General features: G+C 30.5%; 1 protein-coding gene across 7 annotated transcripts in view; it reads left to right on the forward strand.

Annotated features, from left to right (window-relative positions):
- The window catches only part of LOC108908870 (focal adhesion kinase 1), a 173,279-nt gene that overhangs the window by 118,519 nt on the left and 27,446 nt on the right, over positions 1–27,314 (forward strand). For all 7 annotated transcript variants that reach the window (XM_018713033.2, XM_018713032.2, XM_018713026.2 and 4 more), the window contains one exon: positions 27,009–27,138. In XM_018713033.2, the coding sequence (XP_018568549.1) occupies positions 27,076–27,138 (63 nt within the window). In that variant the 5' untranslated portion in view covers positions 27,009–27,075. The remainder of the gene's footprint in view (positions 1–27,008; positions 27,139–27,314) is intronic.

Here is a 27,314-nt window from a genome sequence, read left to right on the forward strand (position 1 = left end):
ACTAAAAAATCCTTAAGATATTCAATTGAAATTTTACATATTATCATATATCTCATACACACATAAAAATAATTGTTTAATTCAATGCAGTAAAATTTAAACTAAACAAATAATATCTTCCCATATCCGCAATGCAAACATGTATTTGAACAAAGAATATTATTTCTTTAAAATATTTATTTCAATTAAGTAATAAACGCTTCACATGAAAAATATTTATGTATTGAAATAATATAGTACATATTGTTGACTCAAATTTTTCATTAGTTTAGAGAAAACATTTGTAATTTTATTTTAAAAATACTATAAAATTAATATAACATTACATTTGTTCTAACAAAACAAAATATATGTTTGAAAGAAAATTATTGTTTTTTAAATATAAATAAATGGTTTTATTTGATATGAGACTATAACTTTCCTGAATTAAATAAAATAGTTCTTTGGAATAAAAATTTGGAACTTTTTTAGGAAAGATAGGGTAAGGTTAAAATAAATGTATGAGTATGTTTGGATAGAATGTATTTTTTCTTAAATAAACGTATACACAAAACATTACAAATATAAGAAATAATTTTAAGAATTAATGTTCCTTAGCTGTTTATGTATAAAATAACATTCACAAAAATATAAATAATTTTTCCGAGACAGTGTGAAATACGGTAGGTTTAACTGTTCCTAAAGTTTTAATGTCTACCGTTACAAAATTTTCAGAGATCTTCACAGAATAAGCACTATGATGCAAATCATAATTTAAGGTAATTAATAAATAGAAATGAAAACAAATTATTGTATTGTTGTCTTCATTAATAATGATGTTTTCTATTATACCGAAAGAAGGATTAGGATACCTAATAAAACACAAGACTTGATTTTGTAAAAAATACCATTAATTTTTAACCATGGCACGCAAAAACTTGAAGATGAAATTTCTGAATTAGATGGAAGGATGACGTCTCCTTTTATTAAATTTTGAATTGGTCCATATTCAAACGTGTTTGTGATAAAATTCTATACTATAATTTAAGCTGCATCCGCATACAAAGTGAAAAATGTACATTTTTTCTACATGTAATAAGGGTAGCTAAATATTTTAAATCTTTATGTTTTACTTCGTATCTAATGGAGCTAACATGTATTACAAGTCCAATTTTCTTTATTAAATTTAGGTAGTGAAGCAAAAAATTAAATTTAGGCTTTAAATTTTCTTTAAATAGTTCTAAACACATTAGGTAATGGTCTTCAATAAGACATTTTAAAAAATCAATGGATCCATCATTAAAGATAGACAAAAATAACATTTCGGTTATTTCTAATAAAATTAAGTATATAGTATCCATGTTTTATCATTTTCTGGAACTAAATCTCTAACAATTAAATGAAAATTTAAAACTAAGGAAAGCATGAAGATGACAGTAATATAACCATTTCTAATTTGTTCATGCATTCTTAATGTTTGGAGGAATGTTTTTATTTATACATATAAGAGAAGAGTAATACTTAATTCGAGCATTTAGTAATGTAGCTTAATGTAAAATAGTTATTAGATAATAAATTGTTAATAATTTTCGCCATTTCATAACGATGGATTCCTTCGAAAAGGTTATGCATTAAATCACAACTAATATTTTTATATATGTGAAAGTCATCCAGTTCAATGAAAATGCAATTTTCCTTAACACCATAATCAGAAGCAGTTAAATGTTCTAAATAGTCTTGTTCTTGTCTAAGACTACATTACACACTCCTACGATGTACTACACAGTACAGTACACCATGCACAGACTATACACCATACACACTCACACTACACTGCAAGTTATAAAACACATACGAGACGAGTAACTGCGTGTGGTAGAAGTTAAAAGTCTAAATGCCTTTGGCTGTCCCTGAAAGTTAATCCACGCTTTTCGCCGTAGTTTTAAAAATATGATAGTTTTGAATTAAAACAATATACTAAAATCAACTATACCACATCTTTAAATGCAGTTTATCTGAAAATTTAACGATATGATAGTTTTATGTCAATAAATATTATTATTCCTTTGATAAAATAAGTGTCTTAATTTGGATTTATGATTTATTTGTTTTAAATAAGTTTATTTAAATTAAAATAACCAAAATGTAGATGCAACCTTAAAACATGATTGTTTTAAAGAAATTGATTTGTTTTACATTATAATTTACTATGTTTTAATATATTATATTATATGTTTAAATTTAGGATGTATCTTTGATTCTAATACATTTTCTAAACATAAAATAGAATTTTTCCAAATACAAGAGTAATACTGAAATAAAGATATATGATCAAATTAAATAAATATTTCTTCATAAGAAACAATTGCTTTTATAGAAATTTGTAGTTTATTATTAAAGATACGTTTTTATGTGTGTACCGGTACATTTTTATAATTTTGTTTTAAAAAATCCAAACAAGACCACCACGGGAAAGAGGGTTGTAGTTACTACCATTTACCTAGTTACTACCATTTACCAACCCCGCCTCAGTTTTTCCAGTGCACATTAAGGGTTTTTTATAACTGTTGGTTTCTCAAATATTTTTCCTTTATTTTCGTGATTTTGCAACTTCTTGAAATTTTGCTTACCTTGGTCTTCTTTTGGAAAAAAAATGATGTAACTATATTGAAATACCGACTTTGGGAAAAATTTTCGTTAAATGTTCATTAAATTTACTTATTTCAATTAAAATCCAAATTTTAAGTTATATTCTATTAGAACTGGGGAAACGAGACAAAAAGATATTATAGATAATAGAAAATCTAATATGCTGGAAAATTTATAGTTTTTTGCCTTCTGCAATTCGATTTCAGAATTGGCATATTGGAAACACACAGATTTTATGCTAAAACAAAATAAACAAATAAATAAATTCTTAAAAGTAAATTGCAAAGCCAATTTGGCTTTCATACCGGGTGATTTAGAACTTATCGAAAAAAACTTTTGGAATGTATAAGGGACTCTTACAAATACAATTTTGTAAAAAAAACAAAAAGGGCAGTTCGAAAATTATTTAAAAATACACTTCTGCAATGTTGTGTTGCTTCACCATAAATTAAACCGATATCCATCAACTCCGAGTTGTTATACTCGTAACCCATTTTTGACACTTGAAAAACTAATGTAAACACTATCGCAAAAACGTTAACACATACTAAAATCGGATTTCACATTTTAGTATTCGGAATCGCCAGGGACCATGTGGAGAGAGGGTTGAAAATACTACAACTTCAATACTTTTTTCTCTGAAACTATGTTTTTTCAACATTTAAAAAAAAACGATATCCATCAACTTCGACTTGCTATACTCATAACCTATTTTTGACACTTGAAAAAAACTAATGTAAACACTATCGCAAAATTGTTAATAAGTACATATTAAAATCGAATTTCACATGTTAGTATTCGGATTCGCCTGGGGTCACGTGGAGAGAGGGTTGAAAATACTACAACTTCAATAATTTTTTTCTCTGAAACTATGATTTTTCAAAATTTTTAAGGTATACTTATACTCAATGTTTCATGACGTATCTATTCCCAAATATTTTTGGATAAATTGTGTATCACCGTGTATATGAAGTAGAAACACAACCCATTAATCCAGTCGATAGCACATAAGAATGTCTGTAAAGCTTAGTACATCTTTTAAAGACATCAATTCAAGGAAGTTTTAGTTATCTCTTAAACAAAGCTCTAATCAAAATTGTACAAAAGTAAAAAAGTACAAGTAAGAAACGTTTGCTTTAAACCACAAAACATTTGACTCATAGGCGTGCGTGAAAGAAATAGGTGAAACAACTACTAAAATACACCCTTCCCCCGTTAATACGTTCATTTTTTTATCATAATAACACAAAAACTGTGCTTGCACTGGATGACAATTCAAAACATTTCAACTGAATATCTTAAAAAACAAGTTATTAATTTTTTTAAATTATAATTTTGTCACAATGTGATTTGAAAAGAAGACGCCTAAATTAAAATTAAAATTTTTCTAAATACTATTTAATAATTTTTAGTAATTTTGTAATATATTTTATACAAAATTTCACTTGTGGAAACATAATAAAATACTAGATTTCTAATTACATTCACAATCTCAAAAAAGACTAACTAAATATTTCGTCATAGCCAGTTCAGATCGCGTGTCGATTGATTTCTTCCGATAACTTTAACATCAGTAGTCGTTTTACTAAATGAATTCACGCTGCCTGCTACACTTGAATTTTCATCGATCAAATTCACACGCCTTTATCAGTTGCACAGATAAAAAAAACGATATCGTAATCTGATAAATGTGGCGTGGTCCGGAATGAATACTTTTCCCATATTTTAGATACAAAGTGACAGTGTGATGGTGAGTGGAAATGGATATCTTTACTAACGGTATGTCTTTAAAACCAAAATGAAATATACGTGTAATACTCGTTATTCGTCAATGCGTTTATTAAAAAAGGCATCGCTGTACTCTTTCTAGAATATTTACTGTAGCTATTTAAAATGTGCACAGGTTATGAAGATACGGAGACTTGTATTTTATATAAATCATGTTTGTTCATAAATATTTTTCAAATACCGTAAAACGAATTATGAATTCGGAAATCAGTCAGTTACTTTATTATATTTTTAAGAGAAAGTCATTTTCGTAAAGAAAAATAATAAAGGCATTCGGGTATAAATCATGAATGAAAATGTCTATTTTCTCTCGTATCTGTATTTTAAATGGAATGGACTGGTACCAGTTTCCACAGTTGATTTAAAAAAGGTGAAGATGAATATTATCATTACCTAAGGTAAATATTTAGTAAGCGACTTTTTGCTAAAACTGTATTTTGTTATAAAGTTTCGTATTCGTAATTATCGCATCTTGAGAAACATTTACATGTTCATAAGAAAATATGGAAGACGTACGTCTTTTAGGTAAGATTTAATACAACATAATTATTGTACTAAATTCAAGTTGGTAATAAACAATGAAATAGGAGAAAATTAATTTTTTGGGGAACTGTATAAATATATTGCTACATATACGATTGTACGTTTGTTATAGGTTAGTAATATTTACTTAAAGCTTTTTTACATTGACAATTTATTGATGGATAAATTGACAAAGTTCTTCATGAATTAATTCACGAATTTATTGGTAAACAGTGTGGCTTTACACTGCTACAGACTTTGTCAAGTTTTTTGACGTTTAAATCAGTTCTACCAATGAATCAAAGAAGCAAATAAATTTCAAAAATGTCACTTTTCCAGTCATAATTGTAGTGATACAACAGCGGTACCGTTCTGACATATATTATATAAATATTAGTTTTTGTAAGTAAGAAATCAGTAAAAACAATGCAAAACTAGTACGACGCCACATAATTATTTACATATTCCAATAACATAACCTCATTACTGATCTGAGGCTGGAAATCTGTTGGGTTGGTACTTCCGAACTTCACGAAGAAATTGACGAAAATTAGAACATGCTCTAATTCGTCAAGAACTTGATAAATAAATTCATGAAGTTATTTGGTGCATTACACTTGTCCAATTTCTTGATGAAGCGACTTCATGAATTAATTGATCAATAAATTGTCAATGTAAAACAGCTGTTACTGTTTAATTTAAACAATGATTTACATAAGTTTAACGATTTAGATTAAGTTCCTCTTTTCTGTATTCCCGAAGATAGGTTATGTTTTTTTATATAAACTATATAAAGAATATCGTAAGCTTACTTTATAAATTTATACATAATTCCTACACAGATCTGTTAGATTATGTTAATTTTTTATATAACACCTATAAAGGAAAACTTAACCTGACCTAACCTAACTTTATGTAGATAGATTTCTATATAAAGTTAGATCGCTAATGCCTTTCTTGATTGAATTATAAAGTAATAAAATCAGTCCAATGTGCCTACATCAAGGAATTAGATACGGATACAAGAGGGACTAATCTCGACTAGTCTTTCCGAAGTCAGTTGAACATGTATAAAAAAACCGAACAATCAAATTTAATGAGTTTCATAGACGTCCCTAAAAAAGTTTTCTGCTAAAGGTAAAAATTATAATAATTTGTATATAATGTGTAGAAAATTTCTATTATATGTTCATTGGACCAACAACATATTTTAATTATTTATGTCCTCAAACAATTTTATTATATTGATGTTAAATTTCGTTTTGTTCCATTTCAAAAGGTTTCCAAAGTGCCATGTTATAATAATATTAGTAAAACAAATATCCCTCTTATTTCTCCCTTTCGCAATTGTAATATGAATGATTAATAGAAGGTGCCTATAATAATTTAAAATTACCTGAATGACACCAAATTCCGCATTGCTGCACTGCACTGTCAGACAACTTGGCGACAACTGAAATTTATCACGCAGTCGACCAGAGCAACAGTGTGTATTACTGTTTGCCCACACGCTCATTCTTCAACTGGGCGTATACATTTCTACCACCTGCACGTTTAGTTCGACCAGATCTGTATATGGGTATGGCTAAATAAATATGGGAACAAGTTTTTCAAATATTTAAATGTCAAGTCAGCGACCATACCTGATACATACTGCCAACCTCTTGGTTCTAAATAAATGAACCGATGTCATCTCAAGAAAGATAACACAATATTTTACTTTGATTCCTCAGTTTTACCCACTGAATGAATTTGGTTCATAGTTACCATTTAGTTGTAACATAAAAAGTAAAATATATGGGTAAATTTTAATTTGTTCATTTTTAATTGTTTTAAAAAACCACTTTTAGGAATTTTAACCTCATCGTGCACTTCACAAAGCAAACATTCCCCGACTCATGTTTATGGAAAATGGAAATATTTCAATGTCGAGTTGCTGCGTCAACGACCGAACCTGGTACATACTGTCATCCTCGTGGCTTTTCAATTGATATCGGAAAGATTATACCTTTGAGAATATGGTGACGTCACGAATGAACGAGACTTACAAAATAAAGGCATATATTGGTCATGGAAATGCAATAACTTCCCGTTGTTTTTCTAATAATTACCACATTTCCAGAGCTAAACAAACTTAACACTATTTAAGGTTATATCCAGTCGGGTCCTACATATTTAATATGATTCATACCTTATTTATAAATATAGATATTACAATTTTTCGACTTATCACGATCAACGTAATTGTTTGTTTATACAGTGTGGTCCGAATTTTATGCACTTCTAGGGCAGATAGATCTCTTTAAAATATTAGGTGTTTGCCTTATAAACATAGGTCTGGCAAGGCCTCGTTTTAGAGATACAGGATGTTAAATTTGTTAAAAAAAATGATTATTTGTTTATATCTCCGGAATCTATTAACCGATCTCAATAAAATTTAGATCAGATAATACATGATAGTAGGCCTTGTATTCCCTAAAATATGAGCTATAAAGGTTCAACCAGTGGTGTACAACTGGACAGGGCCATCCCTTTTTTTTATAAAAAACCCGACGCCGCTGTATTTTTTACAAGCTGTTGTAACGGATTTATATTCTAATGCACAAAATACATAAAAAAGGTTACTTGAATTTTTTCTCTGAAGTTCACCGTTCTCAAGTTATTTATACCAATACAATCCCCTTGTAGCATCAGACACTTCTAACCATAATATTACAAGAATATTTATATTTATGCTTAAAAGCAAGTGCAATTTGTAAGCACATCAACAAAATTCTTTACACTCGTCGCTTTCATCTTTTTGGATTTAAACAATATTTGGAAAATCACGACGACGCAATGAAAGGCACAGAAATTAAATTTTAAGAGCATTTGACGACGATCTTCGGCTAAATACATGAAGAACATCTCGGTAACTTGGGGTGAGTAAATTTGAAAAGTTCTTCATAAGGATGGTAGAAATCCGTACCATTTACAACCTGTGCAAAATTTACTTGTGGGAGATGCAGGGAGACGCCTGAATTTTTGTTAGTGGTTGTTAAAGTCACAACATAATCCAGAATTCTTACTAGAAATACTTTGGACCGATGAGGCTACGTTCACAAGGCGAGGGATAGTGACTTTTCACAATATTTGGTCACAAGAAAATCCTCACGAAATTCGGACAAGATCGGGTGTTAACGTTGTAAAAAAATATAACCGAAACACCTACTATTTTAGTTCTATCTGCCCTCGAAGTTTCCTGCATAAAATTCGGACCACTCTGTATAACTAAATCCAAATTTATGGAAGAATATGCAAGAATATATTTTTATCACGTGGGTTTCAATATTTAGAATAATATTCTGTTTAGGAAATAAAATTTTCCCCGTGAAATCAAGATTCTCTCACTTTATCGTGATGAGATTCTCCAAGTAAACGTATAAATGTCCTCATAAAATTCATAGCACGTTCGAGATGGTACTGGATACTCAATATTCTTAGGGTATCCTTTTTGTGTTGTTTATGTTGAAAACGTTCTCCTTGTAAACATATTGTTAATCGCGGAGATTTTACGATATAATAAAATCTTAAAATTTAAATTAAAAGGATAAAAGTACTATTAATAGTACCGATTACAAATCACATTAATATTTATTCCTCCCCTATAAACAGTCGGGCCAGTAGAATACTCTGCGGTACGTCTATTTGTATTCAAATAGTAAAGTAAAAATTCATTAAAGAAGCCTGTAGGTACATATTTAACTATGGTTCGTAACGTGTTTCCGTGGCTTAATGTTATTCGTAATATGAAATAAAATATTTATTTATTCCCATGTGATTTTAAAATAAATTATTTATTTATTCCGAAGCTAGACTGTAATCAGGACCGGTTGTGGGTATTTGGGTTAGAATATAAAAAGAAGAATAATTAAAACTGAATCCGATTAAAGAATGTCGGTTAGCGATAGAAGTTATATAAAGAAACGAAATATTTCAAAATTTCTAGCCTCTCACTTTGAAGATTCAAGGAGTTTTTATGTTTTTTTATACATTTTGAGAAATATTTTTAAAAATTTGTTTCATTATAAACATATCAAGAATTTCTTTTTTGAACTCTAATATAACAGCCCTTCCTTTATCAGTTCGGGTCGACGAGTCCAAATTAGTTAGTCCTTTTGTCTCTACTGGATCAAGATGTCATTTTGAGGTTAAACTAATAATTTCTAAATAGGGTTTAGTGGGAATACTCTAGGTTTTGGTCGCTTTATTAGGACTTCATTTGATAGATACTTAATTCTAATACGTATTAGTTGGCTTGTCTTACAAAACAATTTTTGCCTCTCTCATCTATAATGGTCTGAAAGACTCTCAACATTCACGAGTCTTCAATCACATTTGAAAATCTCATACTATAATTTTATACAGCATTATTGCTTACTAACACTTTCATCCTTCGCGGTAAGAAATGTTCTGGATAGTTTCCGTGCTTAAACTTGAGGGAGAATTTTGGTAGACTTTAGAGTCTTCATTGCAAAAAAAATGGAGAAAGTTCTTCATCTGAACACTCTTGCAACAAAAATCTTGAAGGATTTTGCTACGAATGTTCCAAGTATCATCTTACAAGCAATCGAGGAAATATAACACAAAAAATTGAAAGTATTTACATGAAATGCTTTAGCATAGACGGTTAACCCGATATAATGATTTTTTCTCGATTTGACCTTAAAATGACCTTGAATCTGACCTGACAAGGTCAAATGGACCTCGGACTCGGCGATCTCGAAAACACAAGGATATGGTAGTCTAGTCCGATGCACAGAATTTTTTTTTTGTGTGTAATTAATTTTTACTTTCGTTGTTCTGGACACGGAAATATTTTAATTAAAACGAAGTTAATAAATAGAAGAAATAAACCGATTAAAACGCAGGCAGGTAGTTTAATATAAGCCAACATCATTTATCTTATCAAATTTACCTTTTAAGTAAATGGAATCTTTTCAATGCCGAAGTTGTAACAACACAAATATATACTTACTTGATATATTACTACAATCATTGTAAATTTGATTTTTTTTTTTTGAGGGCGTAGCTAAAGTTAAAATACATACTTCTCTTCTACTTATAAATAGCAACAAAAATGTTAATCAATATATTTTTATGTATCTAAGACGATGACAGTTTTCTCAAGGAAACTGATAGAAGCAAACAACAAATTACATAAAACGCTCTTTGTGTCGTTGAACAGCAGTTGGCAAAAATCAAATCGTTTTTATTTTTAGAGCTCAGTTTAATAAATTTTCAAAAACACGTGTTTTTTATGTTTTAAAATATATTTATAAATATAACGGTTTCCAATAATAAACGTTTTACATCTAGAACACGCTTTGATGAGAAGGAAATTTAGGAACATTTTTTTATTTGTTCTAAACGCCATTGCCATATATTAGTATTAGTGTATACTATAAAGAAAATACTATAACACATACTTTCAATTTATACAACCCATATTATAAATACAGGGTGTTCATTAAGTATGTACAATAAATTCAACAGACTATTATTTGAGTGATTTTAAGACAACAAATGTTGAAATTATTGTACATGCTTAATTAACACCCTGTATATTACTTTTTTACTCTCCCTATTGACATTACTGAAATTGATAAAAAAGTTACAGAAAATAGTATGATTAATTGGAAGAAATATCTTATAACTCTATTTGGTGCAATATGTACTATTGTAAATAAATACCGCATCGTGTGGATGGTGATATCGACACATTCTTTAGCATGTCTTAACCTATCAAATACCCGAGAAAGCTGCATAAATGGCATATCGTTTGGACTACTTAACAAATGAATGTTATCTGGTATGAGATGATTGGGACAGTAAATAAAAACACATTAAGGAAAACACCATTATCAATACTTCGAACAATTTCCAATTGCTCTCTATACTGTTTCATGAAGCCACACTTATATCTGTCTTATTTGAAATTGAAGTATTAATATATATTTTTCGTCCATTACCTTTTAATTTTAGAACCTGACGCCTATGACTAAAATCAAATCAGAATAATCAGGTAATTATTTCGTACTGAAATATCAATATCGTTTGTATTTAAATCAACCGAGATATAAAGAAGGCTTTGTGAAAAGTGAAACACAGTGTATATTTTCAAAAAAAAATGACAAGAGATTGACAAGCTAACAATAATTGATAAGTACACACATCACGCATATAATATTTAGGGATATTTGCTCATGTTTCACATAATTCTTAAATATTTAGCATATTTATGTTCGAGAAATGTTTGGCGAGCGACCGCATCATCTAAGTCTAGTTTTAAATAATTATTGAATTGAACTTAAGACGTTCCTATGTCAGTAACTTTTGACACGCCCGCCGTAAAAAGTGGAAGGAACTCAAATATTGAACAAGTCAATATTTTGTGATAGTTCTCCTGTACATTTTTAAATGATTCATGTAATAATGTCATTTTTAAATTGGTAGTTCTACACACCTTGAATCAAGCAGTTGGCATTCCGTTATACAAATTTGGAAGACGGCTTGAATTTTAAACGACCAAACGCTTATTATTGTAATTTATATTTACGTCTTCTTAATTTATGCTGATATTCTCGGCACGCTGTAGCTCGGGTATAAGTGAATAGGAAGTCGTTACTACACTTTGCATAAAAATTATTATAAATAAAACGTGTGATAAGTTTTCCCTCTTAAATTGTTAAATTGATTCAGTTTCGCGCGTTTAAATTGCCGAGGTTCCTGAAAACCTTGAGTAGTTGTTTTAATTTTTTTAGTCCTGCTCGTCAATTTGTATAAATATACCTTAATATTAATTGTGACAACAAATATTTACTTTAGTATAAATCATTTAAAATAAATCATGTTTTTAAGCCACCTCATCAACAGTACTTTTAAACATGAAGTTGAATTATTAATAAAAAATGTTAATTTTAATATTATAGATGAACTGTCCTTTGAACCACATTGTAATATCTCGTAATTTCAATCGTCTAGATAGTTTGTTATGATTAGTGACAATCAGCTGCTAAATATAAACATTGCTAATATAAATATAAACATTGTCATCGTAAGCACAGTTGGTTGTTGTTATTTTAAGCCTGCAATGTTGAGGAATAGAAAAATAGGAAATGTTTAATCTTTGTTAGTTATTTTTATTAAAGTTATTACCTCCCAAAAAAGCAGCAACTTAGTGTTTAACCTTTTTGTATCTTCTGAATTATAAACAAAATTAGTAAACAAACACGCAATATTAACCATGTTGTTTACAACTGTTATTACGTATGTTGATAAATATATTCTCTAATGTAGCAATCGATATGTTCACATTTAAATAGTTGTGATTTTTTTTAGAAAGTTATCGTTATATCGTTACATATTTAACATGTAACAAATTTCATTCGAAAATCGCACATACATTATAACTGCTTTACATTTGCTTCGGCAATAAATCACAATTGTTATATGAACTTGTCAACTTGACTACATTATCTTAAATATACCGGATATATTCCGTCGATGCACAGTAAAAATTTTAAATTTCTCACTGAAATAACAATGAATGTGGTATTTGACCACACAGGAATGTAAAAGGCTTTTCATTAAAAACGAGAACTTTAACCTTTATTGGGGATTAAACTCATATCACTACACGATCAAGTGATGAAAGAAACACTTGATGCGTTTCTAAAAATTCTTAACTGAAATATTTCAAGAACATTTCCTGAGAGCAAACCTATCAATATTATTTTCTCGCAATTTGCGGTGCCGTGTTTATCAACTTTTATATCGCAAAACATTATTCTGTGGGCAGGAATCAAATCCGTAGAAATTGTAACAAAAGCAATTACAATGCCAGAATTTGTTGCAAGAATATGATCCAGATATTATTGTAAAATTGTCTAAAGGAACATAATACAAGACATCTCTCATCTCGTGAGTCAAAAAATTTTATTAGCTAACTTTTCTATTTAAACAAATAAGTGAGGAAAACAGTTTTTTACTTTGCAGGGAAAACCATCAATTTTAGCGAAAAGTGACTCTCAGACAGCTTGTAGGAAATAAAATTATCTACAAAATGAGACTTGTTAAATTAAAATCGGTTAATATACAAAAAAGTTATTGCAAAAAAACAAGAAAACTACCCATGTTTTAATTAGTTTATAACTATCGCATTTATTGTTAAAATTTTATAAAACCTATGACAAGTTCAGGGTTTTGTCATACTTTAAAAGTGTGCCAAAAGTGGGTGCAGTAGGTGCAATAGTTTTCGCACAATTCAATTTGTTTTGTTGCATTTTTTCTGGGTTCAGGGCTATTCTACGAATTCGTAACGTAAATATGCCCATTGTTATTTTTTCGTCGAGCTACCCCAGTTTAAAAAAAAAGAAGTTTCTACGATTAATAGAAGCCGAGATATTGCAAAATTTACAACGCGCATCAATTTGAACTTTGGAATTAACTTTTCTCGCGCGCGCGACCGCTTGGACGAGCTTCCCCCACCATAACGCCGCCGGCCGCCGGACAGTTTACTTAGCGAGTACCTTCTCTTTAAAGGGCTCGTGAGTCGTTAATTTTCCACATTTTTCAATGCAATTCACAGGAAATTGTAGTTTACGTCGTAAACTTTATTTTGCGAAAAATTCAAGTCTTAATGTTTATAAACAATTGCGCTACGATTTAAAAAAAAAAATTCTTATCTTGGCTCCTGTTGGTCGTAGATTTGAGAATGTTAATGTCAAACAAACGGTGATATTTTTTAATAGGCCGTCTTTAAGATTACAATGACGCTTTCAGAATCACGTTTGATTGAAAATTAACGCCTGTACAGAGGCTTAAAGTTCATAACTTTTGGAGCCCCCGTTATAAACAAATTGAATTGTGCGAAAACTATTGCAGCTATAGCGACCATTTTTGGCACACTTTCAAAGTATAACAAAACCCTCAACTTGTCATAGGTTTTATAAGATTTTAACAATAAATGCGATAGTTATAAACAAATTAAAAAATGGGTACTTTTCTTGTTTTTTTGCAATAACTTGTTTGTTTATTAACCGATTTTATTTTAACAAGTCTCATTTTGTAGATAATTTTATTCCCTACAAGCTGTCTCAGAGTCACTTTTCGCTAGAATTGATGGTTTTCCCTGCAAAGTGAAAAAACTGTTTTCCTCACTTATTTATTTAAATAGAAAATTTAGCTAATAAAATTTTTGGACTCACGAGATGAGAGATGTCTTGTATTATGTTCCTTTAGACAATTTTACTATAATCTCGCGGATAGGACCTTTTTCAAGTAAAAATTTTATTTGCTTGGCCTAATAGTCTAGTGGACAGGGATTCAAAGATAGTAATTTTCCATAAACCTCACAATTCGTTTCATATCTCGATTGGATCGTATTCTTCGAAGAAAATTAAAGAGATCATTTTTATTTTAAATTAAATTTTCTGTAAGATATCATAGTTCCAATTTTTTTTTACTGTAAAAATAATTTTCTGATTAAAAAATGGCAAAAATTTACGTTTTCCTTAAAATAGTTGTCAATTTTCTAAAAGTTAATCACACTAAATAAAAAAATTGGGGCGATGCTATCTTGTAGAAAATTTCATTTAGAACAAAAATGATCTGTTACATTTTCTTCGCAGAGAACGATTCAACCGAAATATTGAAGAAAAACAAATAAACAAGCATTTTTTGTGACGTAAATTGTTAATAACATTTTATCTTCACTGTGTGGTGTGTATTATACGGTCTGTGGAAAAGTATCACAATAACGATATTTTGGGCTTCTGCAGATTGGACTGTATATCAGTCAACAATATTGCTGAAGAAATAAGAACGGCAAAATAGTACATAATCAATCGACTTCTACAGAGAAATTATAAAAAAAAATGGCATGTTTACAGGAAATATCGAATTATTTAAAAAAAAAATCTATCGTTTCTCCGTTCACTCTGTTATTGAAGGTGCTAAATTTCTATTTTTATATTTCCACGGCATTTACATTATTTTAAATAATTTCCTAACAAAATACTCAGACACCTAAAGAGACTAAACTGCTAGTTCACCTTGTCGATGAAAACGAAATGACTAACAATAACCATAAAATAGACGTGATTGATTGAGAGGTAAATGGTACTCAAGACAAGACAACATAAGGAAATAATATAAATGTTTTATCGTTGAATTGGATGTGATTGTCCCTTAAAGGCAGGCAATTACTTGCGATATTAACGCAATCTCTGGAAAACGTGTCAGCGTTTCTGTGACTAAGCCATTATTAGCAATGGTTATCGGACTAATTATTCCAAGAGTTATTCTCTTAATTATACAAAATGAAGTTTTTATATGATTTTTTTGTTTGTAGGTTAATAATTACAACTTTCTAAAGTATTTGCAATAGGTAGGATCGCAAAATTATTACTTTTTTTAGGAGTTAATTTATGAACTATTCAGTTTTATTCGGTTTTATTCGATGACGGTATTTTTTTTTCAGAAAAACAGGCATTGCACTAAAACATCGTGCGCAATTGAACTTTCAAGCAACGATGGAAATAATCTCACTTATGCCGTTAGAAATTTATATAAATATTATTTATGACAAAAACAAAAAAACGATACGCCTCCATCCTTCATTTTACATTAGTGGGTTCATATATTGGAACATTACTCATTCAGAATTACTAAATTTATGTACCATGTGAGCAGATATTACGACCTCGTGATTGCTCGCTCATCATGCCAGATTTTTACAATTTTATTGGCATTATGTGGAACATCTTAAGACCTAATTTTATTATCGAAATAAGTGGAAGCCATTATTGGGCCAACAGACTGAGATGGTATAAAAGGATTCATTTAAGGAGGTATATCGGGGTTTGAGGGAAGTGAGGAGCGCAGGGGGTCCTATGCTTTTCTTATGGGACTACAACCCGCTGCCAATTTGAAAAAATTAAATTATATTTAAATTATTTGCGATAAACATTATCTATATAACAAAGAAATCTACTCGTATGCACATAGCATACATATTGACTAATTAACAACATAAAAATATCATATTTAAGTAGTTTTAAATTATATTTAATGAACGCATAAAAATTATGTAGATGTGGCAACAGCGCTAATAATTGACTAGCGGTTGTGCACACTGCGAACCTACAGACCTCGGACATCGGAGATATTGCGCGTCAAATTCGGGTAAAGATGCGTACGCGTTCAAAAATGTATTGTGTGTAAACTATATACAATAAATCTAATTATTATATATAGCAAACATATCGTATTATCGTCGCAAAGATTTGTATCCTTTATTTAAAATCCGTAAATGATGTGAACTGATAAAACAACGAGAATTATGTTAATTTAGTTCTAAAGAAATGAAATGACACTCGCGCCCATCTCTCGTCCAAGTCAAAGAAAATGTTGGATGCAATTTTGAAGGTTCTGTGATAGAAATTACATTATTACTCACTGTTCGTTTTTAATCTCTATTTGAGTAATGTTACAAAAGTTTTGAAACTTTTTTAGATATAAAGTTTGCTGAGAAATATTTATGTTCCTTTGTTATTCCGTACAAATGCTTTTATCTCAAGTATTACTAATTATATTAATCAAGTAAAGAAAACTTTATGTAACCATAAATATTGCTGGGTAATGATTACGATGTTTTTATAAACCATTAAATATAATAAAAGGATTTATCAACTGTATTTTTTATTCCAATAAATATATCACAGCTTCCTAGTCTTTTTAATTAATCTAGTTTTTTAAAAGCATTAGAAAAAATCATCTGTTGTGGATAATTTATTGTTGCTAACAATGTACATGGGATTTAGGAAAAATGTATATGTTTGAAATCAGAAATGAAATGACACTCGCGCCCATCTCTCGTCCAAGTCGAAGAAAATGTTGGATGCAATTTTGAAGGTTATGTGATAGAAATTACATTAGTACTCACTGTTCGTGTTTTTAATCTCTATTTTAGTAATGTTACAAAAGTTTTGCAACTATAACTAATTTTTTAGATATAAAGTTTGCTGAGAAATATTTATGTTCCCATGTTATTCCGTACAAATGCTTTTATCTCAAGTATTACTAATTACATTAATCAAATAAAGAAAACTTTATGTAACCCTTTAAATGTTAAGCTTTATACTTTAACAAGTTTTTTCAATCTTCCTTGGCTCAACATTAAAATCTACAATGTTTTGTAGAACTAGAAGTAATTTAGGGATCTTGCAGCTTAGGCTACTGCTAAGTTGTCGAATAAAAAAGGAAGATGTTTTTTCAGGTTGATGTTTTTTCATTCAATTGTTTTTGTTATGACATCGCGATTATTTTTTATAGCAGCCTTTATTTTTTTTTTCATCGGAATTCGTAGAGCTAGTTTTTCTGATTACAGTAATATCGCATAAGTAAGATTTGTTATCGTTTAGAAAAACCTCAACCTCATTTTTTCTGTGAATTAGCTATATGGTGTAAGTACTCATATTATTTTAATTGGCGATAACATTATAAAAACATTTACAAACATCAATTGCTAGCTATAAATGTACAATTTTGCTGCAGAAAGTCGACTAAAGCAGTGTAATGGAGTGACCAATCCTCTCACCAGATGCTCCTCAATTTTTTATTGTGATGGAATTTAAAGGGCAAAGTTTACAAGCATCTTTTGGACATCACAAAAATGCAGTCAGAATTGAGATAAGGCCGGTTTCTTTCGATACGATTAAAAATATGCAAAATTCAAAGTTTATTTACAATTCTATCAAATCTTGTTGAAGAAATTAGGAGTTGATATTTAATTAATTAATCGGAACGTTGTAGCGCAAAATTTAACAAAACTGGTAGAATAATCGCCACAAAACTTGTTTCCACTTTCAAATTACTGTTAAACAGTTTATAATCCATGTTCGACGTCGCTTTTAACTAAATCAAATTGTTAACCCTGTAGCCTTTGTGAATAGCCCATTCTGTGAAATTCGTTACCACCATTGAATCATAATGATCGTGGTAAATCGAGAAAAAAGTATCGTTAGGCGTCGATAAATCTAAAAACTGAGGCGTAGCTGAAAGAGGCGATGACAAACTTAATCACCTATAGCTTCCACCCTGATTAGGTGTCAAGTACACGTCAAGTTGTTACACATCGAGAACCATTATGGTACTTGTAGCCGGCCATATGTTTCGAATGTAATGTACTCCGAGATGTATGTTTATTTTCCTGATATATTTATTCTAATTATAACTATCCGTCCGAACCGTATAATAAGTATTTTTAAAACGAGGTTTATGAACTCCTCGCCGCTTTATGATAGATCTGATCCAAACAATGCGAACAATGGGGGGAAACATGTGGTTTCTTCTCCTGTAAATGGGTTAGTTCGGGGTTTAACATGAGATAAAGTGAACATATGTTCTGATAACTGTCTTATCGGTTCTGTGTTTTGGTGTCTGCAATTGTTAAATATATCTTCTGATGCAACATCATAACATTTGTTTCCCTTTGGACATGTTTAGCATTGCTTTTCTAAAAGATAACTTGTGGTCTAGTGTTAGCTGGCTGGATAGAGGCTTTCATTACATCTTTTCATTAATATTTTGATCTTAGGGGCGGCGTTCTCACAAAAGAATGTTTTCTTCAAAGACAAAAGAGTTTAAAATTTTAATAGGTGAACTATTTTGCGCTTACTGAATAACAATAACTTTATTTATCACACCTCGCTATTTTCAAGGACAACGGAGAACGAACAAAAAACAACAAAAAACTGGCGACTTAGATATTTTGAAAACTGTCTTCTTTACAAGGCTAAGCTTAGGTGAGTATTGTATTCGTTTTCCTTATTTTTTAATTTTAAATGTGACGAATTAATTGTAGATGTTTGCGTCGAAATGTAAACCTTTATTTTTAATAATATTTTTAAGCATCAAATTTCACCTTTCCGCACTACAAATACTAACGATGCCTAAGTTGAATATTCTAGGTTTGAAATTACATCGATATTTCTGCATTTTGCGCCAGTCAGCTCACCTTAGTCAGCTGAAGATAGCTAGATCACTTATTTTTTTAAAAAAAACTAGATATAAACAAATGCATATAGAACCAGTGTTGTCAATGACCTGCAATAATTAAGTTTTTCAATAACTTAAGACAAATACCTCAAATTTTCCAAGATTCGAAATAAAAAGTTGTCCATGCCTGTAATATTTTGTGATACGAAATAAGGGAAAACGATTAAGTACTGTAGCAGCCCTTATAGTATAACTTGAGTTGTGCTGCAACTGTTATTGAAACAGTCAGAAATAGAAGAAATTAAGTTAATTTGCTAAAACAAAACGAGATGACCTGTAAGTGGACAAATGTGCTATCCAATGCAAATAAACCCTAAACTATAAAGAGTGTCGTGTATCAAGAGCTTGATGTTTTTCACCTAAAGGCATCTCATCTATATTCACACCAAAAAGAGATAGAAAGTTATATTGAATTTGAGATCGGTTTAAAAAAAACAGCAATCTCAGAAATTAAGAGTATCTCATTAACGTTCAGATGAAATCAAAAATTGAAAATAAAAAAGTGATCGACATAATTCTATTGTGTTCTTCAAATATCCCACACCGGTTAGTAACACTGTTTAGACCAACGCAAGGTTATTGCTTCTGCATTCGGTCATGTTGCTACTAGTTTGACCTATATTCTTCCATATATTAGCCCACCAAGACCCGTCAATTCCATAGTGAACAGTTTGCACCAAGCACACCAAACTCAGTATTTCTCACACAAATAATCGTGGACATACAACCGATAATGTAATGTATCTATCTATATAAATATACAAGGAAAATACAAGTAAACATTTTTAAATGAAAACATTTATTGCATAATTTATGTAACCACTGTTATCTTCTGTAAATATATATAACTACAAGGTAAAACTATTATATGTAGCAATGGAGTTGTTTCTGACTGTAGTACATTGTATAAAAGTATATATAATTTCTAAAATAGTACAAGAAAATAAAAACAACAAGAAAACATTGCCGCTTTTCTCTAAGACTCAGCAAATCACACTTAGGCAATTGAATAACGATAATGGTAAAAGCTCTACTTTATTACCCACAACTTGCAACCAACGCCCTTAGTGGCAGTACTGTGAACTATCTTGCTTAGTTCCATTTTTATAATCCTTTTTTACACGTCTTTTATGTCGCTGAGTTGACAGTGCCAGCCAATAGAGGCTAGCGTAAGTCCTACAATATCACTCTATTGGTAATCCATAAGAGAGTTTGTTGACATAAAAGAATAAAAACTGTTAAATACCTCTTCTACATAGAATAAACTGTTAAATAGTCTCTATACCAATGTATTTAACATTTTAAGCTAATTGTTATGAATTGTTCTCTTCATCAGATTATTATTAGACATAACCTTGCAATCTTTCTTTTTATAATAATTCGATATTAGATCCTCTCTTTATTGAAGTTCTGTAGCTGCTTCAGCTATTGCAACACTTCTCCGTACTCTCCCGTGCCTTCTTAACACCTTGAAATATTTTCATCATTTTACTTGCAACCGAGAACTTTGCTATACGCATAAATATTACTAATTCATAAAATAAAAATACGCATCCTTTCCTTTCTCCTGAACAACTTCTCAATGCTAAACGCTCAGGATTTATTTTATTACGTTATGAACTTATCAATAAAATATATATACCTGTGTCCGATATAAATTTCCTCCTGGTATGATGCTGATGTCATGGTTACACCTACATTTACCTCGCCAGATTGTCTAGCAGCTATGGTCGCTGGTTGTGCCACATATCTGGTTTGTATCCTCTCTCGGTTCACACCACTCGGCAAGGTTATTGTTATTATTATTAGAAAACGCATGAAAAGGTTATCTGTGTTTACACTCGCTGGTTCTGAACGACGAGGCTGCCCAACTGTTAACTAGATCATGTAATAACCAGTAATCATCGTTAGAAATTTATTTTCAGCGCCTCCGATTTCGTTTTATTTCCGCATGTCTCTGAATCGAAATTTTATAGAAATTTAAGTGGAGAGTTCGTTTCTCAATCGTAAATCGTAAATATATCCTCTTAGTAAAATAAGGTCGTGGTTGTCATATAGACGGAAGGCTTAATAAAGACTGAAAATCGAAAAAAAAGCTCGACCTTTTAAAAAATACATAAATTACCCCTTAACGTCCGTTAATTCAGCGTTCTACTTCGCAACACATTTTATGACATTTATGATTATTAAAACAAAAAAGTTTGTATTGACATCGTAGATTTGACAGTATACTATGGATGGAGGCCAAAACCGACTTTCTGTGCTTTGTAGCTGTTCCAACTTCAAACATGAACAACAAAAGTGGCAGCAATTTGTCCCAAGTCACGTGACCTAGAATACAAATCACGCGAAAATGATTTCAAAAGAAACTATTTCTGATTATGAAATTGACTATTTTTTGGTAGTAACACAACAATTAAACAATTACTTAATATCACTTAAAATATATCAGAAATCGCGTGTACTGGGCTTCCGTTAAAAGTCTTACATTGTTTTGTTGGAAGTTGTTTTTTATTTACTTTAAATTAATGCCTGCCGTGACCTTATCCTTAAAGCCTTTGTACTATCCCTCACACTGACATGATACATTACCCGCGTACTATGCGACGCGTACATTAACCGCAAACTGAAGCTATAAGTACAAGCAACTTTGAGCCGGCCTCAGTTCCCTTCTAAATCACGTTATTTTAACCGCCTCGCGTGGAGGGGGAACTGTAGGATATTGTAGGGTAGGCAAGTGTGACGCGCCAACAAGCAAATCATTTTTGGCCTCACTCCTCACAGTATTTACTGTGGTGTGGACTAATGGGAAGTAATAGTATTCAATGCCACGCCGATGGAAACGGCGAGCGAAGAAATATTCAATATTCAAACAATTATTTTATACTGTTATTTTGATTTTTGATAAATGTAGTAGGTAATTGGAAATTAGTTTACCTAACTGTTTATTTAGATTAATAGTAGAATAGTGGCTATTAAAATATACGGTGTGGGGGCCAAATTTTACAGTGAGGCACGGCCTCAGTTGCTTCATACGACGAGCCGCCACTGGCTAATTATTTACAAACGTTTTGTTATCACACGGCTTTAAAATTGTTTCTGACCATGATGTTTTTTTTAGAAAGAGACAATTGGGCATTTTCTTTAATATTACCTACAAATTAGCGTTATTATCCATTCAGCGATTCAGCTAAGATTTTTTACTTATTATCAAAAATCTTGATTAAGTACAAGCAATAAAAACTGAAATTGCCTTAAGCCTGGCAATTGAAAAGATTCTGCGAGAAGATTCATTCCGTCTTATTGTACAGTCATAAAAAAGTGATAAAAGTGTCCTTTATACGTGGAATACGAGAAGGTTTCTCATTAGATTCTTCTACGACGTTAAACGTAGCACCAATGCGACCAACCTAGTTTTAATTTGAGAACTGCAGCGTCTCACGAGAGCTCTCATAAAATCCGCTGCAGCGACCCATAAAAATATAACTATAACTGCAAAATATATAAAATAATTTCTCTGGGGATCCCATAAATTGTCTTCCCTCTATCGAACGCCGGTTTGTCTGCTTGCGCTATCTCTATGGGTATTTTCGTCCTGCAAGGCCTGTTACTGAAATCGTTTGCGACTGACTGACATAATTTTTTCATAAGGCAAATGTTGTTTAATTTAAAAAAGTAAATTTGAATATATTAAATAGTGCCGACTGCGAAGACTAATGATAAAAATAGACAAAGTAAATATATTTTTGTAGTCGTTGAAGGAGAGTATGTGGGTGTATATACTTGGAAGTGAGAAAAACTGTACCTGTTGACGGAAGATTTCATTTCTGTATTGTCAAGTTCAGTTATCTTTCCTGGCAAAGTACCAATATATGATCTAAAATTGTACATTTCATTGGGTGCCTAAGTGTATTTTGATTACACTACAAGTTTCTGTAGTATGTGATACTACGTAACATGTAGTATGTTTTTTATGGAATCGTAAATTTCTCAAATTTTTGGAAGGCACTTTCGCATTTATTGTATTATTTATGTATGTTTTTAATCCTCAAATAACTTAAGGCTGTCCAACTCTTTTAATAGGTGAAATTAAATGTATATTTCGCGTCATTAATAGAGTGTCATAACATAACAGTCGTCGAAATTCTTTGTTCTAGTAAAATAAAAACCATATTTTGACAATACAATACCTAAAACGCGAAACTGGAAACCAGTATCAGCCAAAAATAGAATTATGCTGTTGAGTAAAATTTTATCCATTGATTTTTTTGTATTTACACAAAAAAAGTCAGTGTTACTATTTACGAAATATTTATTAAAGGGAAAAAAAATTAAAAGAATAATTTTTTTATTATCGTATTTTTGTTATAATAAAATGTATGTTATTAAAATTCGATTTTCTCAAAAAAACGCTATAAGATATCACTGATATACGGTATACCTTTTTTTTTAACAAAGTGAGAGAAGAGTCGAGCTATGAAAGAAAAACGCCAAATTTGGCAACGCTGTCAAAGATGTATAAATTTAAATAGATAATTTCATCTGCTCCTGTATAATCCAGGCATATTGGAAATTGGAAACTTGGAAAGTAACACTACCATCAGTTACTTTAATTGCCCAAATTTCATTGTTGTCATAGTAACGACTTAGAAGTTATAATTAGAAGTTGTTTGTTTGAAGGCGAATAACTACAACGCAGCCCGATAGGAATTTTTTTTATGAAGTAAAACAACTATTTTGACATCCCCTGTAAATATTTCTGTCTAGGCTAAAAAGAAAAAGAAATTTTAAATAGCTCATGCCTTGTGCCAAAAGAATCGGTTAAGGTGTTGGTTTTATAAACATACCTTTGCCTAGCCAGAAATATCTCACACTAAGAAAAGTTAACTATTTATTTTAACTATAAAACAAATCAACTTAATATTTGGGGATAATTTGTTCTGTTTTCGTTCTCAAAATTTTTAATTATAAGGATTCAAATTCTGAAAGTCCAATGTGACAGTTTTTTTTTGTTTATGTACCTATTGCAGTAAAATTTTGTATAGTCTATTTTATTTTCATTTTTCATGTGGCATTAAATACTAAATTAAATAAAAATCGAATTATACATTATCGGAATATATTAATCCAACAATTCTCATTAGAATAATAATTAGTTATTAATTAATAAGTTATCGTAGCGTAAATAAACATAGGACTTCCGAAAAGATAGCACGAAAGTTCAAGTTCTGCTCTGTACCTATATATTATTATGCAGTAAAATTCTAATAGTGTGACGCTACTGACAGAATATGATCACATTCTAACGATTAGGAGGACGAAGCAGTAATTCTGGTCCAGTACATATTACGTCACAAAAATTTCTGCAAATATTTGCTCCAGCCAAATTCTAAAGCGCGTGGGTGATTTAAAATACTCATTTGGGATGCACTATTCGAATAATTTTCTGTGAACAATATAATGGCCTTCAAGCTTCAAGATATACTTGCTTAATGAATTACGGTGATCTAGTTGGCAGGGCAGTCCATACATTTAGACGGGACTCTTGGAAAAGTCACTTTAGGATTTCTTTTTATTAAAATCTGTCTGAATATTCTTAATCAGTAGGTATCACTTAAATGTAGAGTGTTCTCCTAGTTCTTAATAAGCCGCTGTATGTCCAAAATTTAAATATGTAGAAATGTTATTTTTTCAATTACAAAATGAAGTCATCATCCATTTCGATTCGTGCAATTATTACCAAACAGTAAGCCTTTTTAATGAGATAAAATTATTGTTTTCTAACTTTGACTAACGGTAAATTTACTTGGTTATTCTAAGAGTTGAATAAGGAAGTCCTTTACCGATCTCCGATATTAAGTTATAAATAATGCAACTCTACTAATCCAGAAAATATCTTTTATCAAAATAATCCACATTTCTCAGTAATCCGATAGTGATCCGATAGTTGAATATAAAAATAAAAGATGTCCGTGAGATAGTTATGTTATTTATTTTGAATCCCGATTTTCTTTGGCAGCGAATAAATATAAAATCAAGCGTAAATTATGTAGGTACGTATCTATTTTGTAGTAATTCAAGGATGCTCCGGCCTTTGACTGTATTACTGGCACTGTTTCTGAGCATTATTTCAATCTGACCAACTATTTGTATACCAGACCATGCAGAACGCTTTTTGTGTAGAGGTAATTTTAAAACAAGTAAGTAGATATTTTCTTCGTAAACACTGTATCTGATAGTATAGATATAATTATATATTAAATTTTTCTTGTTCGCGATCATGAAATGTCCTTATACGTAGGTACCAGTACATTTTTTCTCGTTCCAATATTTGCATATTAAAAATATGAATAACTTTTGCCGTCAAATTGATAAATTGATTATTTTCACGAAACAATGCCGCATGTTTTTAATTTATTAATGTAGTGCTAAAAATAATGTAATTTCGCTAAAATATATTTGGCGCTTTGCGCCAGTAATTAAGGTAAAATTAAAGCATGTTTTCAAGGTCCATTTTTGTGAATATTATACTGAACATTTATTCATATCTAATTTATATTTATTTGTGAATTTAAATGAACGAATACTAATAATCCAATCAATGAATCAATTACCCTCAAATTTGTCATGAAATTTAATGGTGTTGACTCGCTATTAGTGCAAAGCGTTCATAAATGGGTTATTTTACGTGACCGCCGAACTTAGGCAACCAACATTCCAGGATTGACAGTGCCAACTAAAAATCCCTAAATCTTATAACAATGCAACAAGAAAATTACTGATCATGTTGCTTGTAATAAATTATAAACACTAAAAATCGTGCTCAATATGGAGCTTCAGTGACATGCTATTATTGTAACCATACCTTTTACATAATAGAAAATATAATAATTTTTTTGATTCATGTAATCAATTTACTAAAATATATACAGGGTGATTCAGAATTTCTACAGGGGATTCTTACAAATACAATTTTGTAAAGAAAAAATCAAAAAGGGCAGTTATTTTTATTATTAATTAATAAAATTAATCTGTGGTTTTAATTAATAAAATAATTTGACATAACTGATGTTACAACAACTGTTAAAAATTTTGTCCACCGACGTGTAAACCCATTTGGACCCGTCTTACTCAGTTTCCATGAATTAACACAAATGTCCTGTTTCACCATAGCACAAATGTTTCACCATAACACAAATGTTGTCTTGCTTCACCATAAATTAAAACGATATCAACTCCGAGTTGTTATACACGCAAGCCATTTTTGACACTAATTACTAAAAAAACTATTGTAAATACTAAAGCAACGGCAATTGTAAAATCGGATTTCAGTATTCGGAGTCGCTGAGGTCACGTGGCTCTCCACGCGTATTGCGACTGACGCTAAAGAGTACAGTTGTCCAGCGATGTAATGCTTGAAAATACTACAACTTCAATAATTTTTTTCTCGGAAACGATAAGGATTTTACTAAATTTTTTTTACGATTTGACTTCATTTCTCATGCCTTGTAATTTCCTAACTTTTTATAAGAACAAATATATACAGTGAATGTAAAAACTGCCATGCTTCAGTCCCAATACATATTACCCAATACCAGTTGTACTTTTTGACTTATGTCTACCTCTATCAATATCTAGATATAAGAAAGAATTAGTAAAAAAAATCTAATCTAATAATTTTTCATTCAGTTTCTACCTACAATGAAAAGATAATAAAATCGATGTAACCAAATAAATACTGAAATGGTATTTATGAGTATCTGACAAAGTATTATTACTTTGTATGTGTGACAGATATATAGAGTGGAATGTAGAATATGTCAGATATTTTTATTTTTTTCTGTCTTTACTAAAATAAAAAATAATTTAAAAAATGGTGTGTACATTTGTCCCAAATTTTCACTTTTCTGTAAATTCTGTAAATGGAATTTCACTTTTCCTTTTTCTAAAAAATAACTTTATTGTTGCAGTGATGTATCACCAGCACCCCCCGTAAACCAGGGCTCACCAGTGCGGTGTGCCCCCGCAAGAACCAATATGGAGAGCCCCAAGAAGTCTCCCCAGAGCAGCCCCGCAACTGCTGACAAGGCCACGGTTAAGGTGAGACCATTTTTTTTATTAAATATCATAATCTGTATTCAGGCACAGTCATGGGTCTAAAAACTGTTTTACATTTTCCAATTTTTTCTTCAATAAATCGTTCAATAAACTGGCCAATTTATTGGTCAATTTTAAAGCTATTAACTCTTACCAAACCTATATAATTGCAATAACAA

The sequence above is a fragment of the Anoplophora glabripennis genome, unplaced genomic scaffold (assembly GCF_000390285.2).
Source record: "Anoplophora glabripennis isolate ALB-LARVAE unplaced genomic scaffold, Agla_2.0 scaffold81, whole genome shotgun sequence".
In the NCBI taxonomy this organism is placed as follows: domain Eukaryota; kingdom Metazoa; phylum Arthropoda; class Insecta; order Coleoptera; family Cerambycidae; genus Anoplophora; species Anoplophora glabripennis.